Source organism: Solanum verrucosum, unplaced genomic scaffold, assembly GCF_900185275.1.
Source record: "Solanum verrucosum unplaced genomic scaffold, falcon-dt-bn FXZP01000149.1, whole genome shotgun sequence".
Lineage (NCBI taxonomy): Eukaryota > Viridiplantae > Streptophyta > Magnoliopsida > Solanales > Solanaceae > Solanum > Solanum verrucosum.
In genome coordinates, this window is record NW_026020295.1 from 353,585 (window position 1) to 376,825 (window position 23,241).

At 28.9% G+C, this 23,241-nt stretch overlaps 4 protein-coding genes across 7 annotated transcripts in view; 2 read left to right on the plus strand and 2 right to left on the minus strand.

The window, feature by feature from the left end:
- Window positions 1-23,241, minus strand: part of LOC125834656 (photosystem I reaction center subunit psaK, chloroplastic) — a 204,598-nt gene that overhangs the window by 127,165 nt on the left and 54,192 nt on the right. The window contains exon 1 of one of the 3 annotated variants that reach the window (XM_049513792.1): window positions 7,114-7,125. The exons of 1 other annotated variant lie outside the window; for it this stretch is intronic. The gene's annotated coding sequence lies outside the window, so the exon portion shown is untranslated. Of the gene's footprint in view, window positions 1-4,117; window positions 4,124-7,113; window positions 7,126-23,241 lie in introns of those variants that run through there. One more of the 3 variants, XM_049513793.1, reaches the window with a different exon arrangement.
- LOC125834647 (expansin-like B1) lies at window positions 10,499-12,882 on the minus strand. Its single transcript, XM_049513779.1, has 5 exons — window positions 12,700-12,882; window positions 12,382-12,488; window positions 11,762-11,943; window positions 11,291-11,423; window positions 10,499-11,009 (listed from the first exon to the last, which is right to left on the minus strand). Exons 1-5 carry the CDS (start codon window positions 12,836-12,838, stop codon window positions 10,809-10,811), a joined length of 762 nt encoding a protein of 253 aa, XP_049369736.1. The 5' UTR covers window positions 12,839-12,882; the 3' UTR covers window positions 10,499-10,808.
- On the plus strand, window positions 16,872-17,274 carry LOC125834658 (uncharacterized). The gene has a single exon (XM_049513795.1). It carries the CDS (start codon window positions 16,906-16,908, stop codon window positions 17,272-17,274), a length of 369 nt encoding a protein of 122 aa, XP_049369752.1. The 5' UTR covers window positions 16,872-16,905.
- LOC125834649 (haloacid dehalogenase-like hydrolase domain-containing protein Sgpp) lies at window positions 18,019-21,892 on the plus strand. Of its 2 annotated transcripts, none has more exons than XM_049513782.1 (5): window positions 18,019-18,153; window positions 18,870-18,984; window positions 19,506-19,657; window positions 20,220-20,481; window positions 21,317-21,892. In XM_049513782.1, the coding sequence occupies exons 1-5, from the start codon at window positions 18,119-18,121 to the stop codon at window positions 21,506-21,508; spliced, it is 756 nt and encodes a 251-aa protein (XP_049369739.1). In that variant the 5' UTR covers window positions 18,019-18,118; the 3' UTR covers window positions 21,509-21,892. The 2 variants fall into 2 exon arrangements, with proteins under 2 accessions (XP_049369739.1, XP_049369738.1); XM_049513781.1 differs by having other exon boundaries at window positions 18,060-18,153; window positions 18,867-18,984.

Sequence of the window (23,241 nt, forward strand, 5' to 3'; positions counted from 1 at the left end):
AAAAGGATGGAATTTTTTTTTTAATGGTCCCAAAAATTGGTTCTTCTATGAGCTAAAACAAAGGTAGTGAAATTGCTGAAATTTCAAGTAAACACAAAGAAAAAGCATATAAAAATAAGAAAAGTCATTTTCAATCTTTAACAACTTGTTAGTACTAATTAAATTCAAATGATATATCCATGCCTAGTGGACTAACCATAAGCCATTGACAAAAACAGTAAAGGAAGATTTGTACCAATGTTTTTTTTTTTCCAATTTAAAAATCCACAAAACTAGAAAGAGAACAAGTGATTAAGTCCAAGAATCACATAATTAATGGAATATTCAGAAAGATTAGGATCTAGTAAGATTAATTAATCACTTATTTTATTAAGGCATAATTCACTGTTGGTGACCAAAATCTTGGCTGGCAAGTGGCAACCCTTATATATTTAATAAAAATAATATAGAAAATTTATAACATGGTCTTTGTTTACTATATGCATTTTCACCACGTATCTGCTACCTTAATTTAAATGCTGCCTCCTATTTTTAAAAATATAATTGATAATTTATAATTTTTGGTGTTTGACCGTCAGTGACATAGTAATAATTTTTCTCGAAGGAGATTCAAATATAAAAAAATAAACACGAAATGAAACTAAGAAGATTCAACATCTATAATTTATTCATAATCAATCATTTTAGTATATTAAATACAATATAATTTCCAGTCCCCCTAGCTCGACCCTGCCAATAATGACAGACATCTCGACTATTTTGTCAAGTATCTTCTATCTTCCATCGAAATCAGATACCCCTATTCCCTTGTACTCTCTATAGCCCGTTTTGCTTATACAACTTTCCAAATTACTTGAAGTACTAATAGTCAAATTTAAATTTTTAAAGTACTATTAATTAATAGAGATAATTTAATAAAATAAATACTTAATTAATAACTTTTTAAGAGGAGTATAAGATACAAATTAGACAAGTAAAAAAATAGATGAGGTATTAGATAACCGAAATTTAGACAAATGGGATAAAATTATTTAGCAATTTTATCTCTACTTAAATTAAAATCCTAGAATTTTCATTCACTTCAATGTCATAAAGGTCACCCACTCTTTGCATCGTCCCCTCCACCTCCAACACACACACTTTTTTTAACCTTGTGTGTGTAAAATAATTTTTTGTCGTAAGAGCTTTGGTTCGTTCCCTATCTGATTTTGCCTTCTAATAATATATCTAGTATAATTTTAGGAGGATAATATGTATATCATACCTCTATCTTAAAAAGGTAGAGACGCATTTTAAAAATCAAATCCTTTAACCAATTCGGTGAGTTAATTAAGCTTTGATTAATTAAGAATAAGCTAAAAATGGAAAAAAACATGCAACTCGTAAGAAAAGCCACCGACTAATTGATAGAATTTAAGATAATAAAGTTAATCATGACTTCATAGACATGATCTTAAAGACCCCATAATAATAATAATAAAGTGTATGGAATTAAAACAGCTGTAAACTTATAGGTCGGACGTTATACAAAAAATTAGCATACGTGCATAAATGGTAGTCACACAAAAATGTATTAAAAATAATATTGCAAGTGGAATTAAGCATCAAGAGATAGAGAAAAAGAAAAAGGATTAAGCGTAACTAATATCAGCGTTACTAATATATTATAATTTAACATTATGCTTATACATCCTATTAAACAGTCCCTCAATAATTAACAAATCATGATGAATAAGAAGTGGATGTAAATAAGTTATGAAAAAATTATTTATGTATTAGAATAGAAAGTGAGATAACATACATAGAAATAAATACACTTTACAATATGCATAACTAATATATACATATATTTTCTCATAACTTATTTCTATATTACATACTAATACATACATGACTTTAATTAGCTATCAAACCACCATTTTCTTTGAAAACATAGTTCATAGTTATATAGAGTTTGATTTGGAAAAAGTTGACTTTTGATTACTGCCATAGAAATACAGATTGTGGCTATAGAAAGGTACGTAGTGTGCTTATCATCCTATTTGACAATAAATTCAGAGTCCGTGATGCACATTTCTATTCATTATCATCCTATTTGACAATAAATTCAGAGTCCGTGATGCACATTTCTATTCATTTCCTTAGACGTGTATTTTGATTGGATACGAATTTTTTTTTAAAAAAAAATTACGTAAGAAAGGATTAAGAAAAAAGATACCGAAAAGAATAATGAAAGAAGAAATTCAAATTTATTTTAGTGTAAGACAGGCAAATGGAGAAGTATGCAATCAAATAACTCGTTAAGATTTCCAATAGTGATAGTTGAATTAATCAAATGTGTAGAATGTACGAGGATCAAATATCTAATTTTAGATGTGAATTTGAACACATAAATTTCAAGTTTTAAAAAATAAAAAATTATATAGTTAAAAATTCCAAAAAAAAAATATTACTCCCTATCTTTTAGTTAATCAATCGAAGTAAAATACAAAAATAACAATATATTTAGTATAATCTCATAAATGATATCTAAAGAAGATAAATATATATTAAACTTATCTTCATTTTTATGAAGTAGAAAAATTATTTTTAATAAACTCTTCTCGAATCAAAATATAAAAAAAAATAAAAAATCGAAGAAGGATCGCAAGGAAAAAAATTTTGACAGAACCATCTTTGTGGGACAAGATAGTAGAAATAATAGAATCTCATGTCTATTCTTATTAGTATTATAATTGCAGGACTTTTTTTTGGTATTACTATTTTCGTTCACTTTTACTTGTCATGATTTTTTTTAGAGTTAAATTACGAAAACTTTAATTAATATTTTATGATGTATTTTTTCATCATATTGATATGCAAAAAATTGTAATTTATGTACTTTTCATAAAGTTTCTGAATCTCTAATTTTTTTGTAGAAATATCAAATTAATGTAATCTAATTTAATTTTAAAAATTAGTCAAATTGATTTTCGAAAAACGCAATATAGGACGGTGGGAATAGTTTTGTACTTATGTACTTCGACACCGATTCTACTTTTTATTATTTTTATTTACAATGATGTGTTTGACTAAAAATATTTGACAACTGTCCTCCCTTTTTCTGTTGTCTTTTGTTGACTTTCAATTTGCTGTCACAATTTGAACACAAGAGTAAGCAATTTCACGAGGAGGTAGATTAAGGTCACAACAAGAGTAACGAATTTTTTCAATGAAAAGTTATACATACACATATTATCATTATTCTTTTTGAATGAAGGATTTTTTTCCTTTCGTAAGATTAATGTTTGGGCCAGTTTACGCGTACTATAAGTGTTTTATCATATATTTAATGTACCTTTTTCCTTAAATGTGTAGAACTAAGCACGTAAGTAATGGATAGTTGCCTCGACGAACATGTTAATTGCCCACATTCAATTGACAATTACATCGAGAATTATTAAAGTCATTAACGATATTTATATTCAGTATTGATTAAAAATTTATATTATATTATTATAGTAAAATATAATATAATTATAATTATTTTATTATCGTTAAATAGTTACTGCAAAATTCTTTATTTATTATAATGTTTGTTACGTTTTGAAATTAAAATGTTACTAAATTTTGAGATATAATAAAACGTCACTTTTTTTATTTTTATAAAAATGAACGTTAATAACACTATTTATGAAATTTTATGTGTATTTAATGTATTGTCATTATCAGAAGCTTGTTTATCTAGTTGCAAAATTGGTCATCCAAAAAGAAAAAGATAAAAAGGCAAACCAAAATCATTTTGTCTTCTTTTTAATTTCTTTTTCTTCAATTTGGAAAAATAATAATTATGAATTTCCTCCCGCTATCATTTCATACAAATCACATTGCTCTTTTTTTCTTTTCATATAAATAGAGTTTAAATTATATACATTACCAATGTAAAATATTTTTTGCACCATATAGGTAAATTTTCTTAAATATGAAATTTATAAGTAATTATAACTATAAAAAATAAGGAAGGTTGGTTGTTACAACATGTAAATGTAATTCGATGTCACGATGTGTATCGATATAATTTATTTATTTTTTTGCATAAATCGTTTCTGTGTTTATATTTAAAGAGGGGAACTTACCGGAAAAAAAACTCACTAGTTTAGAAGTTAATTACTTAGATACACTTTAGTTTACCAGATTTTGGTGCGTCCAAATACATATGTATCTCGGTATACATGGGGTCAAAATTAGGTGTAATTTGTTCTAGATACATTGTATCCAAGTAGATTCACATGTATCTAAGATACATAAGAAATCTCATTCACCTCCCTCCCATCTCGCTCGTCAACTCTCATGTATTTGATATTCCAAATACAAGTGAATTATACCAGATACACACATACATATGTATCTAGTGTGATTCACATATACCTGGAATACATGATTATTTCGCTTGCCTCTCTCCCTATTTTAGTATATTGGGTAGGAAAAATACATGTATTTAGGTGTATATCTTTTTAGTATATGATAAGAAACTCTTAATTAGCGGTACGATACATAATTATTTAAAAGTATAAGTTGAATTAGTATATATAGTAGGGATGTATGTCTAATAAGATAGTTTATACTTTTACTAAATTGCCAAACATCTCAAAATAATATAGCTATATATTTTACTTGTGTTATATATATTATCATGTTAGAGCTATATATTTTACTTGTGTTATATATATTATCATGTTATATATGGATACTAATTTACTATGTTAAATATCTAGTGCCTTTTCTCCTATGACATAACAATAGTAATAATTTTTTTAATTTTTTTTGTATAAATTAGATATATGGTAGCAATCAAACCAGCTTAGCACAATATATTTTAGTAGTCCCAATTGTATAAAAGTTGATTAATACATAACTTAAAAGTGATAGATCATAAAACCGCCCCATAAGCTTTAATCATAAAAGGAAAATTATTTGAGTCAATTTATTAGACTATTATACTCCATTTTAGTCGTTTTCAAGGGAAATTTCCATTCATTATTGTTTTTTTTTTGTTTGTTTTTGTTTTTTTGTTGATCTTTTTTGTATTTGGCCTTTTGGGATAATAACACTTTTGAGTTCTTAATTATTAAGAAATTCTATTTCTCCTCCTCAGAATATTCACCTAATTATAAATATACTTAACATTAAATTAAATAACACAAATATTTTTGGCCCCTCTAATACAAAACAATAACATATCCAGTGTAGTATGTATAGATGTTTTCAGATATGACCTCACCATTTTTCCATCCATAGAAAAATATATGATATTCACATTTTTTTATATATTAGCCTCAAATATGGAGTAATAGTACTAATACATGTAGTAGAACATGTAGATAATTGAATGATTTGACATGTAATAATTCGTGGAAATTCATAATCAGAGAAATCAAAAGTGCACATCTCAATTAATTTAAGATTAAACATGCTTAACATGAAATCACAAGTACCAAATTCAGAGTTTCTCAATATTTAAAGGACTAAAAGTGTAAATTTCCCTTTCTTTTCCTTTTCTATTTCATGATTTTTTTTAAGAATTATGTTTAGAAAAAATTGCATAATACACCATAAGACATGACTTAATAATGTGTTACGCACCTCAAATATAAAATTTCACACTATACTACCCCAAATTTGGGTTGACAATCCATTACAAAAAGATATACGTACGTCACTTTGGATCACAAGCATGCATACTCATCATGCATGGCTAAAAGTAAATGAAAAAGACCAATTCTTTTTTCGATTAGTTCCACTTAGAAAGTCTTTTATATACAAGATATCACTTTACGAAAAAAATTATGATATAATGTAGGTAAATATTATCAACAAATAGTGTAAAAATTAAAGTGTCCTTATAAGTATCTCAAAGGGCGTATAAATTATAATTTATCAGTAACACAAGTAATTTCTTTTGTTTGTAATTTCACACCGTAGGTAATCACATTACAATAATATTTAAAATGATTAGATTGGAAGCTTCATCTACCATTACATCATACATTTGCTCTTATGCAAAATAGGTTATTTAGTGAACTAACTGAGATACGCATATCATATTGATAATTGACATTACAAAAAAAGCATCATAATACAAATTCATCAGAATAACTTTTGGTGCCAAGAGTACGACAATATAAAATTGTCTTATTATTGGATACTCGATTGGTGAAACTATTCATGTTGTTAAAAATAGGTCACTTTAGGGACCTTTTGGCCATGGATAAATTTCATCTTTTTTACGAAATTATATTCCATAGGTATATTTGGATATAGAATTACTCTAATTTTTCGAAATTTGAAAAACTTCTAATACTTGATTTTCGTATTTTCACTTCAAAAAAGTTCAATATTTTTTCAAGTTATATTCATGTCCAATTTTTAAACACTATTTTAAAAAAAAAAATCCAAATACTACATACTCTCTCTCTCTCTCTCTCTCTCTCTCTCTCTCTCTCTCTCTCTTTTAATGTCCAAAGTCCAAACCCTCACTTACAATCATATGATATACTCCCTCCGTCCCTATTTAGCTGTCCACTTTAGAAATGGCACACAGATTAATGCAACAATGATTAGCATAGTGAAGTTACAATTTTACCCTTATAGTACAATTTACAATTCCAAAATAAATTCACTCAAGATAACTAATCAATGCTGGGAAGTTCATAAGTTTATTTACTTTATTTATGACAATTTTTCACTTTAAATAAGGGTATAATAGGAAAAAATTTGTTGTCCTTTCTTGATTTGTCAAAATGGACAACTAAATAGGGACAACTAAAAGAGGAAATATGGACAACTAAATAGGGACGGAGGGAGTATATATTTGAGCAAAAAACAAAATCTATAGATATTCCATTTTAGCTATAGTAAAGCAACTTGCACTTTTCCCTCTTGAAAATATAATATCTCTTTCCCAATAGGAAGATAGGATAATTAGTTGGATACATCACTATTTCCAATAGAAGCCAACATTTATTTGGTACATGCACATCTTTTCATATTTATTGTTTTTTTTAGAACCAAAAATACAAGTGAGAAAATTATGTTTGGTGAAATAAAGTACAAATGGCCAATCACAATAAAGAGAAAACTCAAGATGAAATGTGATAGGAACTAAGAAGATACAAGAACAACCAATAAGAAGATGTTAACAAATTTAAAAAAAATCACTAAAACAAAAATAAATTTTACCGGCAATAAATATAGACATTAATAAAGAGTACTAAAGTCTTTACCGACATTAATTAAATGCGAACCAATATCGCTAAAAGGTTTTAAAAACATATATAAAGAGTGTTAATTACCGCTAAAAATACATATTTAGTGACAATTAAGCTATTATCGATAATGATATTTTTGATATAGTGCATATACATATATTTAGGACCACAAAGAACATTAATTTGAGTAGTGCATATATAACAAATAAATGGATATGGTCCATAGTCTATATAAAGAGACAAAAGAGTAATTCCTCACAGAAAAAAATAGACTAGGGAAATTTTTACCTTTTTAAAAATAGATTAGGGTTCAATGATGTTTTTTTTAAATCTAGTGTTCACTCTTAACTAATCTAGATTTGTTTCTATAAAGTCCATTAGAAAGGGGAACATATTTCCTTCTAGATCTATTTTTTATTCATAGGATTTGAACCTGAGAAATTAGGATAAAAATGAAAGTAATCTTATTCATTCCATCACAATCGTTGGTAACAAGAATAATTGCGACATTCCATATATATTCTGATTTTGCCTCCACTCGTAATTAAACCTCTAGATCCATCCCTACGAATAAGTCGATTTGTTATAATAGACCGACCATGGTTTGTTATGTGTAAGCCAGTGAGTTAATTAAGAAATATACCAATGAGAAAAAAACTACAAGAAAATAAATATTGAATAGGACATGCACTTGTGAACCCGCTCAAATCTCTTGTAGGAAGAGTTTGAGACGTCTCTACATTCAATATTTGGAATATTGAATAACATTTATCGTAATAATACCTACTAAAATAGACTTATATATTAAAATAAAACCGTCCATAAATATAAAAGTCATAAGTTTACCTTAATTAAGGCAATAAAATGTAATAGTGTTATTTATGAGTTCAATTGTGGTCCTTCATCAGGTACGAATCTATATATATTAATAAAGCTGAAAATGAATCCACTGATATGGCATGTCTCATTGACCTCTATTACTATTTATTTATTTTCTCACAATTTTGAATTTTTTTCTTATTTTCTTTCTTCAAATCTTTAAAAAAATAAATTATTTCTTTCATTATTATTTGTATTTATTACATTATAAATTATAATGGGTCATTAAAGTGGTCAGAATTAAATTGAAATAATGGATCATTAAGCTGCAATATGCTCTTTCAATTGCATAACAGTCTTTAAGTTTTTCACTATTTGACGTCTGTTTAATCTACTGCATCTACAAATCAAAGAATTAATTGTTCTTCTTGAGTAGATATCTTGATATGAGTAGTTCATGAGACAATATGCAGACTTTGAAGATAACAGGGTAAAAACTAAAAGAAAAGAAAGTAATTTGTGTTTATTTCCTCAAAAATTATACATGAAAGTACATTCAGGGGCCAAATCTTTACGTTTTCCCCCCCTGATTTCTTTTCGAAATTGCAATTTTTCTTATCTTTTTCTCAATTTGATGCAATCATAATTATGTTTATGACTTTTTAGTTTTGCAGTTTCATATTATGCTTGAAAATTTGTATTCCACTAACTTTTTGTTTGCTCTCAGTATATATGTATGGAAGAAGGTTGTGTAAATATGTTATTTTATTTATTTTTAATTATTTAGTTTTAATAGAATAGTCACTCATTTGGCAGCTAATTAAATTAAATTATCTAATTTTTTTGTATTTGATGAACTTTCTTTAGAAAATTAAAAGAATTGTGAAAATTAAGACCATCTTCTATTTATTTTTTCTTTGTATAATTTATTCATTTATTGTTATGAGTTTTATTCCGTTATGGTATACTTAGAAAGGATGATTAAAGAAATAATATAGTTATGTCTATCTAATTTATGTAGTGTTGAATGTATTCCTTCATATTTAAAAATATTATTTGGTATTTTATATTGCAGAGTTAAAAATAAGATATTGTAAAACTTTGTAAAAATGATTACATTAACTTTTTAAGTTGTTATGTTTTTTGTGTTTATTATATTCTTGTTTTAATTTGATTTGAAGTATAATATGAAAACTATTGAATGGAGATCAGCTTGTGGGAGTGTATTTTTTCTTTTATTTTTTAATGAATAAGATCATAGGAATAATATTACATTATTTTATTTTTTCATATGTTCTCTCTATGATTTCTCTTTATTTTGTATATTATATAATAAATAAATATGTCAATTAACCATCCATTCATATTACTTAATGTAAAATTTAATGGTCTTTATATTTATCACTCTCATAACTTTTTATCCTCATAATCCCTAAAATAATTAATAGTTATATTCATGACAATATTGATATTTCATATTATTGTGTTATAAATTGAGACGGCCTAAGACGTAGTAAAAATATCACATTATTGCCTTTTTAAGTTATGTTTCTGGTGCTTATTATATTCATGTTTTTGGCTGATTTAAAGAACAAAAGGAAGGTTATTTGTATGGTGAACAACTTGTGGGGTGGACGTCGTCACGTCGAAATGAAATCGAATAATTATGTATTAATTTCATATTTTTTTGTCTATTTTTTAATGATTAAGGTCATAAGAATAAAGTAGCATTATTTATTTATTTCGTACGTTCTCTTTATGATTTATCTTTATTTTATATTTTATATGAATATTTTATTATCGTATGTTTGATATCTTATCGTCTTTTAGCCGCGCGAAGTGTGGACAAATTCATTAGTTGAATTTAAAATATGAATCATGAGAGTCACAATCTAAATGTTATATATATAGAATTAGCGTCTATTTTTTGTTGTTGTTTAACGACATATATTATGTCTCTAATTCCTATTTATTTTTGTAGTATAGATGATAATTGACCACCAATTCAAGATTTTGTTTGTTACATTTAGGTTTCAATTCCTTCAAATTTAAAACATATTGTAAAGTTGGATTAAATGCTTTATTGAAAATGAGCTTCCATTTTAATAAACCCTTGGTTTTACCTTCTGTAGCCGTCCCTTTTTAACAATTTAGAGTCAAAGTTAAAATATGGAGTTCGTGAACTCATGATTTCTCCATAAAACTAGATATTTCATTCATATATTTTCTAAAATTGATATAATATTATTGATTGTCACCCCTTCCAAAAAAAGAAGAAATCGAAAGGACATATTTGATTGGTGAATTATTTACCATGAGAATTAGAAATCAATTCTCATTTAATATATTTTTCCTTTTTAATGATATAATATTATCAATTGTCACCTATATTCTAAAAATCTAAATTACTGACTAGAAACTTGAGAAACTGCTACAACAAAATATCTGAACTTTTATTAGTTGGCAAAAATACAATAGTAATTGAATTGACACTTATAACAACTACACTTATTAGAAAAGAGCCAATATACATACTCTCTCTTTTTTTATATGAGACAAATTTAATCAACAAATTACATTAAAATAATTATTTTTTTCTTACAAATTATACGAAATATATTGTTCGATAGTAATTTATGTTAGCTGCTTATCCAATTTAGTGCCTTTTCACCGGCAACATGATAATAATTGCGAAATTACTGGACTGATCAGAAAGGACAACCTCTCATTCCTGCTCCGTTATTAATCCACTTGTATTCCAGAATCATATGTTTCACCAGCTTTCCAATTTTCAGGAATATTATTTAAAGGAATAACCCATTTTTCATCTCCATCATCAGAACTCAGTAACATTCTTATTTGCAATTGTCCTTTTGGTGGTGATGAACTTGTCCATACTGCGCCACGTGTCCTATCCAATAATTTGCACACAAAATTTTGTGTCTGCATATTTGAAAAATCAAAATATTTTTAAGTTGGTATATATACAAAATTAAGGATTTTGAACCGGGCAGATGTAGGTTTGAATATATACGAGTTCAATAAAATTCAGTACATAGTTTTGGCCCAATGTTTTGTATATGTGTTTTTTAAAAAATGATTATGTTTAGAGTCTAGTTATTAGCACTTCAGATTTGTTATAAAAAAATTAAAGCATATTATAATATATATATATATATATATATATATTGTGTAATGTCAGTATATATAAGTTAAATTCGTACCTCACACAATTGAACGGCAGAAATATCAGTTTTTCCTTGTTGATACCATATAACAAAAGCCAAATAATAAGGATTATCACTACTCTCATCAATCTTGAATGTAATATTCTTATTTGGATAGCTACAAGAAACCCTGTTCAATTCACAAAAAAAAAAAAAATGATACAAATGTTAATTAATAGAAAAATATATCATATAACATAACATAAAATAAAAGATGAATCGATTCCATAGCAAACATAACTATTACATTGAAATATTGTTATAAAGGATGCCTGATTGTTTTAGAGAATTCTGACTATAACAAACATTGTTTATCTCAATACTATTATACCAAAATGTTGCAATATAGAAAACACAAATATAACATAACGTGAAACATTGTTTTCACAGTGAACACAACTATTATAATGAAATATTATTATAGAAGGTGACGGTTATAGAGATATCTGAGTGCAAAATATTATATACCTTCTATATTCAATGCCCACATTACCAAGTGATAATAGAGAAGCAGCAGCATCTTTTGTTTGGGCCATACGTGAAAAAGCCCGTTGGCTTAAAATAAAATCTGTGCTATCACTTGCTCCATGATCAGTAATTACCACATTAACTCCATTTTCTGAACAGTAGTTACTGTTTGTACACCTCACCTACATTTTACGGTCAACGGTGATTTCAGAATTTGAAATTTATAGATAGACGATGAATTTAACTGATATACAATGATATTGAATTTTAAGGTTAGGGTTAGTGGTTTGATCAGGAATTTCTCTAAGAGGTCATTTGCTAGCTGGTTGGAGTTGAGTTATGCAAGTATCAAATCATGTATAAGTACTAAGTATTATCACGTTTAATAGTTGGGTGAGTTATTTATGTATAAAATGGGATAAGACATAAGTATCATCTAAATTATGATCGAAATCTCAGAGACACACACTTAAACTTAAATAGGGTCCTATTACCCCGTAGTTAAATAGGACCCTTGTTAAATTTAGGGTTCTATTTAACTATTTTATCATTTTTGTAATTATCTTTTAGGTGATTAATAATGTACGTATAAAACTTAAATTAATTTTGTACTTTTATACCTGATAGCATGCACCACATCCTAGACCGTCGCGATAAAGATCAGAGGCAGCCGATACATCTCCACCGTTGATTGTTGCTCCAAAAGTACCAAATCCACATGCGCCAGCTGCATATATTTAAACAGAATAATAAATTATTAAATGTGTCAAAATTTAAAACACAAGTTACTTGCAGAGATATTTTATAAAATGTTACTTGTAAAATTTATTTTCTCTATTTCTATCAGAAAAAATATTTTTTCATCCTAAAAAAAATAATATTTTTCAGAATATTCTGACCAACGAAAAATACTTTTCTTTTAATGAAGATATTCTTACTTTCTGTTCCTTTTTCTTCTGAATTTGGATAATAAGCTGCTCGAGATTGGATGAAATTTTGAGCATTTCCCAAATAAACTTGTATGAAAATTACTAATAAAAATGTGGAAAATATCTCAAGAACTTGAAGAGGTGCCATTTGAGAAAGAGAGTTACAAATAAGTTACTGTAATTTGTAAGGAATAAAATTAAGTTGTTGTGAATGATATTGTTGATGACATTTAATGAGTATTTATAGTAAGGTTTAGTTTAAAATTGGTCAAAAAGTAATTGAGACATTTGACAATTTTTAGATCAATTTGAATACATTCATGAGTTCTTTGCTTCAACTTTGGGTAGCTACGTGCCTTCTTAGATAGCTAGCTAGTTTCTAAACTTTGAATGAATTTATATTGTATTATACTTCGATTTTTTTTAAAATTTATGTGAATGTATCGAAAAAATAATGTGAAAGTTGTGATATAATAGCATGTTAGGTTAAGATGCTGAAATCAACTTATTTTTAAAATTCATGTTTTTCATCGAAGGTGTTTTTTGAAAAATAAGTAAATTATTTTGAGAGTTAACAAATTGTGTTTGATCAATATTTTTTTAAAGTGGTTTTAATTGTTAAATTACTAAAACAAAAGTTACTGCTAATGCTAATTTTAATTTGGTAAATATGGATTTATTAAAAGCTCGGTCAGACACTTTTATTCTCTAAAATAAGTCTTTATATTTAATACACATATTCTTGTCTTTTAGAAATTTGGCTAAACATGTTATTCTATAAAGTAAGTCATAGATTATACTTTAAACTTGATATTATTTTATCCCATTTGAAAAGTGAAATAAATTAATCTCAAAACTATTATTCCTAGTAAATAAATTAATCCCAGGATTTCTATGGTCATATGTGGTTGTGGGTAGAATTTATTTAATGCATAATATATAAAAATGTCATTTAACTTGACGTTAATTGAAATTTATGTTCTTCGACTTTGAGTGTGCACAAGTACACACTTAAGCTTATATATAATTTAACAAGTAGACATACACGTCCTACGTGGTGTCCTAAATGATAATTTGCAGTTCCATATGACATTCTACATGTATTGTGTTACGTAGAACGTGTGTATCTACTTATTCAACTTTATACAAACTTAACTGACTACTTGTGCACATTAAAAATTAGAGCACACATATACTAACTGAGACCAATTTAAAAAATACACTATTGTGCCTTTATTTAATTATGGTATGAGATTTAATGTTTGGTATGAAGCCATTTAGATTCCTCCTGTATTTTGGAAGACAAATTTAAACAAGATTTTCTTGTAGTAGAAGTAAATTGGAGGATGAGTTAGGTATTTGCGCATTATATATAATTAGGAAAATATACATGCATGTATCATTTTGTTTTACCAACTTTGCAGCCTTAAGAATATAAGCAGTTATCTCTTTAATTATTTCACCAACTTTGCGGTCAGGAACGGAGCTAGAGTATTAAGTACAAAGTTCAAACAAATTAATTTGTTAAATATGTGTATGCAAATATCATTGCCAACTTAGTACTTGTGAAATAGAGCTACTATGATCTTGATGACGATGTTTAAAATCTAAAAGTTTTAAATTTCGATTCCACATCCTTTGCTTATAGTGTAAGGGTGTGGAATCTTGGAGCAAATGGTAGTAAATTGTCACAATATCCCAAAATCTGATTCTTGCCTATGATTGCATTCTAAACCAAAATAAGAAATTTGAAAAACTTATTAGTCTAAAAGTAAAGTCTTAGAGCAGGTGATAGTAAATTGTTGCATTCCTAATTACGAACTCAATAACTAAAATAATCTACTAACTAATGACAAGCTCAAAATCACAAATGTCAACCTTTGACTTTTATCTCCATTTGCAGCCTAAATCAAAAGATTAAATTTCTAACGATTTGTATCCCTTGAACTTTTTGAAATATACCTTCAAACATACTTTAACCCAATTTTTTTAATTTAATTAAAAAAAGACGCACAACTTTTTTATTGCACCCAATAAGTCAATTTTCATATCCTATCTCTAAGATTGCACAGCCATTAGATTTTGTTTTGCCAAATAATTGTCTCCACTTTGTTTCATATATTGCAACAATGAAAATAAATAATAATTTATAATAATATAAGTAGTTTATAGACTTCAATGGTGGAAACTAGACACATAATTACCACATCAGCCATGACATGGAAACCACTCAAGATTTTGGACCCTACCATGGTCTGCTTTGATTTTTTTAGACGCTTGTATCGAATTATTTTAATTTGATGAGTTCAGTTTTTAAATACTTTATAATTAAATTAATAGCATAACATTCTTTTTTACTATGTTTGGAATATTTTTCTAGTTTTGATAATATATTAAATTTGTAATTTTAAATTAGTGTATTTGATGTTATATTCACCTATTGTTTAAATTTCTAGATTCCACGATCAACACCTGATTACTTTTAATAATTTAGATGTATTAACATTTTAAGAGAATAAATTTGGACCCCCCCCCCCATTACTGAAGAAGGGTATAAGTAGATAATTTGACATTATGCCAAGATAATCCATAATTGTAAATGTTATTAAGGACTTTAATTTCTGACTATTGTCAAACATTATTACAATGTTTAGATAGAATAGGTGGAACTAAGAATGGTGGGGATTTTGATGACTAGTTTTTCCCAAATTATTACTATTATTTCGTGAGTTTTACACTTAAAAGATTGTGTGGTCATAATTTTCATGAATCATGTGTTGGTAATCTTAGAGAATTCATGTACGAATCCTAGAATTTCAAGGGACATAACTCCATTGCAGCCTATGTTATGAGAATTTTGCCAATGATTATCATGTGGGAGCTTTAATTTGGAGATCGAGATGTAGCTCAAAATATGAACATGGACACCTTTCAATTTTCAGATCCACCTTTGTGATGATATCTTTCACCATGTGCCAGCTAACCAGGCCAGCCTTTACAAACTTGTTTATTTCAAATAATTGGAGAAGCTTACTCACAATACTGGACACCAACCTCTAAGAAACTATTGTTATTCCAGTCAAATGGATCATGCCCCCACTCTAATTTGTGAAAATGAACTCAGATTGATCATGTGTTGGTAATTCATGTGGTGGCGGGGGAGTAATCAGGGACTCACTAGGCAGATTCATCACGACCTTTATTCTCCCATTGGGCCAAGGCACCAACAACTTAGTCGAAACCTCTTCCTTATTCCCTTTTGGGCTTTAGTGGTGTGTGGAAAATGGTCATATCTTTATCTTGGGGGAACCAAAATCTCTGCTCCTTCAAAATTATATAAATTACTCTTAAAAGGTACCTTGGAGGATACACGAAGAAGCGCAACAGATCAAAAAACTAATACGCTAATGTAATTAAGGTATATACACTATAAATACATACCAAGTCGTCAGAGGATTGCTAACTATCAATAGATGGCTATTCCCATCATTTAGAGTCAAGATGAGAAAATCGGAAAGGCTCCAATATGAGCCTTCCTTGAAGCTTTTTCTTTGCCACTGTTTTGGGCTAACATTTTTTGGTTTTCGTCATATGTATACATCTTCTATAGAAGGTTAGGCTAGCCCTTCTTCTTAATATGTAATCAGATTTCAGTGACAATTAAATCAGTTTTTGAAAAAAAAAGAAATTGTAGTGTGTTATTTAATATACAAAAGATATATTTTTTTTAAAAAAAGAACCAATATTAAAATGAATTTCTAATGAAATATAATATGCTACATGAATATCACACTTTAAACGAATTTCAATTGATAATAAATATGAAAAATAAAGAGAATAATAAGTCAAAATTTCCAAAATTATCATTATTAGGTGAATGTCATACCTAAATTACATAACTCTTTGAACTACCCTGAATTCATTGAGCTCGATGGATACATTTTGAACACTTCACTCATTATCTATATTCGCAACAAGTTATTCTAAATATTTTGCAAAATTTTCAACTACAAAATATTTAATCTAAATAAAGTTATAATATCGCAAAGTAATTAAAAACACTTGATCATTTATGTGTGAAACCACAAAACAATATAATACTTTAATTTTTTTAAAAAAATTTATCCGCTAAAAAAAAAAAAAAGAAGTCGCTAAAACCCATTTTCTCGAGGACTCAAACGCAGTCTATCTAAAACCCATAGTACGACACCGTAAATGACCACCGGAACCCATCTCCTCCGCTTACTCGTCTCCTGCCGGAAAATCACTGCACAGGTGACAACCACCAGCACCGACACCATCGTAGCTATGGCTTCATCAGCTGAGCAAGAGTTCGCAGTGCAGTGTAGAGCCAAGCTCAACCGAGTGCCTAGGTGCCGCAATCTCTGGGACACGAAGATGGCCTCTAGAGTCGGAGATAAGCTCGGAGATCGGCTCAGTGAAGTTGGAGTCCACAACGTGGAAATCGACGTTGAGGAGGAGCTCAATAGGCCGGTGCACTACCGGCAAATGGTGGCGCCGCTTTTTGAGTCCGTCAAGCGCAAGGGCATTGCCGTCGTTGGAGCTGACAAATTGGTTTTCTAGTCAAATTTTGGTATCCTTTTAATTCTCATTCTAATCCTGTAGGCTGTAACAAAGACAAAAAAATATATATTATTATGCATTCATAGATAAGCTGATTCAGAATTTGAAGTTTATAGATTTTTACCACAATCTCAAATGGTTGATAATTGGATTTAGAATCAAATATTTTATAGATATTTAGTGAATTTTCAATTATATTTACTGTGTATAGACAAAAAAGAAAGGTACTGGTTCCCGTTAACCTGCACATTATAATCTAATTCTGCCACTGATTTATAGGACTCATAAATTGATCTGTGGTGTCGTGGATTTGAATTCGATACTCTTCAAACAATTGTTGCTTATTGAGATATCTTAAATGTTCTAATTTTAAGAAAGAAACAAAAATGCTTCATTTGGTTTAAATGATGGATCTATTCACATTAACCAGTAATTCTAGAGGCTAGTTACCAGTTTCGAAGAAAAAAAAACAGTTATTCGAGGCTCTAATTTATTTTTTTCAAATAAGAAAATCAAAGCAAGGGAAATATAATGTCTAAATAGATAGTTTGAAGTCTGTTTTGTTACAAATCAGATGCAAGTCCCTTACTTTTTGCCATTTATTCAGGTCCAACCATATTACATGTATGCTATTTTCTTGTGCTGAGTATTTTTTATGATTCTGAAGCTTCTCCACCCCTAATTTTTCATCATATTATTCTCCATGAATTTGTTTTATTTGTGTTTTTATGTGTCTGAGGCAGTTTCAAGTTTAAGCTGATCCTTTAGGCAGTTTTCAAAGCATAGGTTGGTTCATCTAAGGTTACACAACTCTTAACATTTGTGTATTGCCGATTATAAAAAGATGGCCACTTCTATTGGGGAAATCTCTATGGAAAGGTGAAATTTTTGGTCCTTGTTTTCGCTTATATTTAAGGGACAACTTTTATTTTGACCAACAGTTTGATTGGGATGTTATCTTCTTGCAACATTTCATTTGATTGCAATGTGAATTAAGATCCATTCCCTTGCTGCATGATTGCAATTTTTGTCTCCTAATGACCATTTGGAGATTTGATTGAATTTTAATTTCTCAACCGTCTTGGAAGTTTTGATATGTTGAATCTCATTGATGTTTCTCAATTATTTCTCATCATTCCCACACATGGATTTTGTAACTATCTATTCTTCCATGGGTTTTGGTCATCTTATTTTCTTTCATATAATATCTTTACCGACTTTACAATACCCAGAAGGAAAAAAAAATTATAACTAGGTAGGCACATTCCATTAAATTCAATCTTCGGAGGAATCATCATAAGTAGACTAAGCTTACTCTTACCCTCGACCTATTGAAAACCTTCTCCTTTTTCTGTGTTTGAAGCCGGTTATAATTTGGGAACTCAAATAGTGGAATTTGTACTCCAACCAGTTCAGTTTTCAGAGGATTCATCATAGTTAGACTATGTTTACTCTAACTGTCAACTTATATATTGGAATCCTTCTACTCTTTCAGGCTTAAAATATTGTAACGATTCTTTTCTTTTTGAGATTCTTGTGTGATAGGGACCAATAGAGCATATCTAATTGCTGCTATATTTTGTCTGAATTAGCAGTTCTTCCACTCTAGCAAGGCTTGCTCCCCTTCAAGCCGTACTATTTGACATTGACGGAACTTTATGTGATTCAGATCCATTTCACTATCTTGCATTCCGTGAGATGCTTTTGGAGGTATGTACCAATTACTATGATTTATTTCCTGTAGATACAAAGCTACATCAGTTCACAATGGAGAAAAAGAAGAAGAAATTGTTAGCTCTAAGGGTGTATTTGGTATGAAGAAAATGTTTATCATGAAAAAAATATCTTGGAAAATAAATTTTTTATTTATTTTATTTTATGTGTTTGGTAAGTAAACAGAAACATATTGTTTCAAGAGCATTAATATCTAATATAGGAAAACACTATGAGGTGGGGATTGGAGGCAGTGGAGGTTTGTGATGCGGAGAAGACAATGGACTTGGAATTCTACTTATGGAACTTTTTTTCTCTACTATCACTAGGAAAGCCATTTTCCTCATTTTTAAGAAAGCTATTTTTCCATAGAAATGTTTTCCGAAACATTTCGACCAACCAAACATGAGAAAATTAGAAAATATTTTCAAGAAAATGTTTTCCTCCATAACAAAACACATCCAAAATCTCAAAGTCATGATTTTCATTCCCTTTGCAATTTGGGTTAATTTCAACAGATAGGATACAATGGGGGAGTGCCAGTTGATGAGGAGTGGTTTGTCAAGACTATTTCTGGGAAACACAATGATGATCTTGTCTCTGTACTTTTTCCTAATGATCACGAACGGGGTGTAAAATTCTTGGATGACAAGGAAGCTTTGTTTAGAAGGTTTTTAACTTCTCTACCATACCTTGTCTGTTTCAATGAGTTAAAATTTTGGTTTTATGCATTTACAGTGTTAAAAAATACTTACATAATAAATCAGTTCACTAATAAGGTTTACAATTAGATCTCTATGATAACAATTAACTGGTAACCTGCTATAATAGATTTAACTACACTTAGTCGTGCAAAAAATTGGATCCTCCGCATGTGAAAGCATAGAGAAAAATGACATTGCCAAAAACCAACAAGGTAAAATTTCCATCTATTAATCAAAAAAGTGGCCTTTTGAAGTTAGAATAATTTTCCTTGAGACGTGACATAATGCATGAAAGGATCCTTGAATCACCATAGGGTATCCTGAAAATCCTTAGCAAAGACTTCTACAATACGTTCAGGAAAGGTTTTAACTAAAGTCCCATTTACTTGATCAAAAAGAATAACTTAAGTCCCATTTCTTTATCAAAACAATAGCTTAAGTTCCACTTCAATTTTAGTGTTATGCAATATAGCTATAAGCTCAATATCATTACGCCAATCTCATTTCTCTTTTGGATGGACAATATAGGTTGGCAAAAGAGCAGTTGAAACCTCAAAATGGTCTCTACAAGTTGAGAAAGTGGATCGAAGATCACGGTCTGAAACGAGCTGCAGTTTCCAATGCACCTAGAGCTAATGCTGAACTATGTATAAATCAAGTTGGCCTTGCTGATTTCTTTGATGCACTTATTCTTGGAAGTGATTGCAAGCATGCAAAACCATATCCTGATCCATACTTGAAGGCCCTTGAAGTGTTGAATGTATCAAAAGATCACACATTTGTATTTGAGGTATGATTCTGTTTTGACTTCCAGTTTTCCTTATCAGTTTTGTCGCAGTCCAACTTCCAATTTGTCGCACCAAAATAAAAATAAAAAGCTGATGATCATGTGCCACAGGGTGAAAAGCATCAGATATTTGGTTATTACTTAATGAGTTCTTTTATTTGTTTTTAAGTGGTGATGTGAATACTATGTAAAGTGAGTTCCAGACGCGACTACACCTACATGGCAACTTTATACATCTAGCATTGTATCAATTCACTTTACATAATATCCACATGGCACCACTAAAAAAAATAAAAATCCAATTCCAACTCACTTGAAAAAAAATGAAAACTAATAATCATATGTCACACATGATGAAAGACATCGTACATTTGGTTTGTAGGTTGGGATTTTTTTTTTTCCTCCAAGTGGTACATGAATAGTATGTAAGGTTAGTTGTTGACGTGATTATACCTGCATGACGTTCTTATACAGCTAGTGGTCTACTTGTGTTTTTGGGGTTAGACAGCTTTCCAGGCAATTTTTTTTTGTGAGACATATCTCTTACTTCGATTATTGTATTATTTGCTGTAGTTATTGTTCCTTTTCCAGAACGCTATGCCATGCTTCCTATAGTGTTTTTTGCAATAGCTTCTTTACTCCAGTATGTCTTTTTCCTTGAACCAAGGTTCTATCAGAAACACAGATAGACCTCTCTACCTCCCAAGGTATGGGTAAGGTCTACGTACACTCTACCCTCCTTAGATCCCACAATGTGTATATTGTTGTTGTTGTTTCAATTATGAATTTAACCCTGGTTTCATCTTATGAACTTATTATATGTGTGCTCCATGGGTAGGATTCTGTCTCAGGAATAAAAGCTGGGGTGGCTGCTGGAATGTCTGTCATTGGTTTGGCGAACCGGAATCCATCTCAGTTACTTATGGAAGCGAAGCCTGTTTTTCTTATTAAAGATTATGAAGATCCAAAGTTATGGGCAGCTCTTGAGGAGATTGACAAGATGTCTGTCACCAGGAAGACCACAACATGAGGCATATACAATTAAGAGGTGAAAGTTCGACAAAAACTTACTCACATCCGATGTTTACACTAAACCATAGTGGTTTTACTATGACTAATCGATAGATCGAGGTTGAAAGCACACAGTACGAAGTACCATGGTCAGCGATACGTGTATGTGAACGACTGTGTCATGTAGTTGTTGAGTTAATGTAAACACCATCTATGAGTTGAAAAAAAGTTGTGAGGAACTTTTTGTTCTTGCTTGAGCAGATCTCTTCAGGAATATCAGTTACAGAATATTGATGTAATTTTACTTAAATTGTGTACTAAAGGAATTAGAATCCACGGGAAACACAAACGTGTCAAAAAATTAGTATATATAATGTGTAAAAGATTCAGCTTAATAGTCAAAGCCACAAGTTAACTATTATTTTTGTGTGTGTTTCAATTCTAACTATCAATTATTCTCTTTTCCTGTTGGTACTATCATCATCTATATATTAAGACATATTGAAGCTGAATAGGTCAATTATCAGTTTTTTTTTCTTCTATTTGAACTTTCACCATTTATTCAATCAAGTGTATTTTGTTGCATAGATGGTGACAATTTAGATAGGAACTGCACGATTTTCAAGCGTAGAGTGTTAGTGGCACTTAATGTTTGATATCTACATTAGAGTTTGATTAAATTTGAATTCATGTTGAGAAATCTTACATTAGGAGGCAAAATGCTCCATAATGAACACAACTCCATATTCAAGATGATCTAAATATGAAACTTTTATTAAGAATGAAGTTATCGATGATCAAAAGCTAATCATCGTGCTATAGTTGCAACCAACATCACCATCATATCAATTATTAGTTCAACTTCTTGATGAAAACAACAATTTTAGTTGGTGATTAAGCAATTATCACGCTCTCTTACTTGTTAGATAACTCATGAAGAAAGAAAGTTCAAATACAAAATCTATCAATCAAAATTAAAATAATACTATAGGAAGTCAAATATAATAAGAATTGCCTAGTGCGGATTACCTTTATGGTGTGGTTTGTGAGCTCTATTGCATACAAACAAGAATTTTACCTTAAGCACATTCATAGAATAGCAATTGCGGATATCCTTTGTGATAAAAAAAGTTAAATGAAATAAAATAACATTTTTAATATATTCGATTTTTTTTTCTTATAATAGAGTCTATTAACCATGATTAAGATAATATTATAAGAAGTTAAACAAAAAAATTACGTTTTGATACATTTAATTTTTTTTAGTCTTAAAGTGGCATATATTAATCACTTAATTAAATAATACTACAAGAAGTTAAATAAAGTAAAATAACGTCTTGATACATTTACCTTTTTTTATATCTTAAAACACAATATATTAATTATAATTAAATAATACTATATAAAAAAATAGAATTACATTGTGATACATTTAACTTCTTATCTTAAAATAAAATATATTTGGTACCTCTATGGGGCCGCGTAAATTCTACTTTCTCCATACCCTATATTTTTAGATTTCATTAAATATATAGTTATATTTTCAAAACAAAATATATCTATTTTATTACATACAAAGTAAAATAAAATAAAATGATGCACATTAATTTTTTTTATTTGAAATAAATATTAATTACGATTAAATTAATAATACTATAAACAGTTAAATATAATGACATTTTGGTTGTACAATTAATTTTTTTTTTCCTTTAAAAAGAATTTTCATCATATCTTTCTTCTTCTTCATCGGCC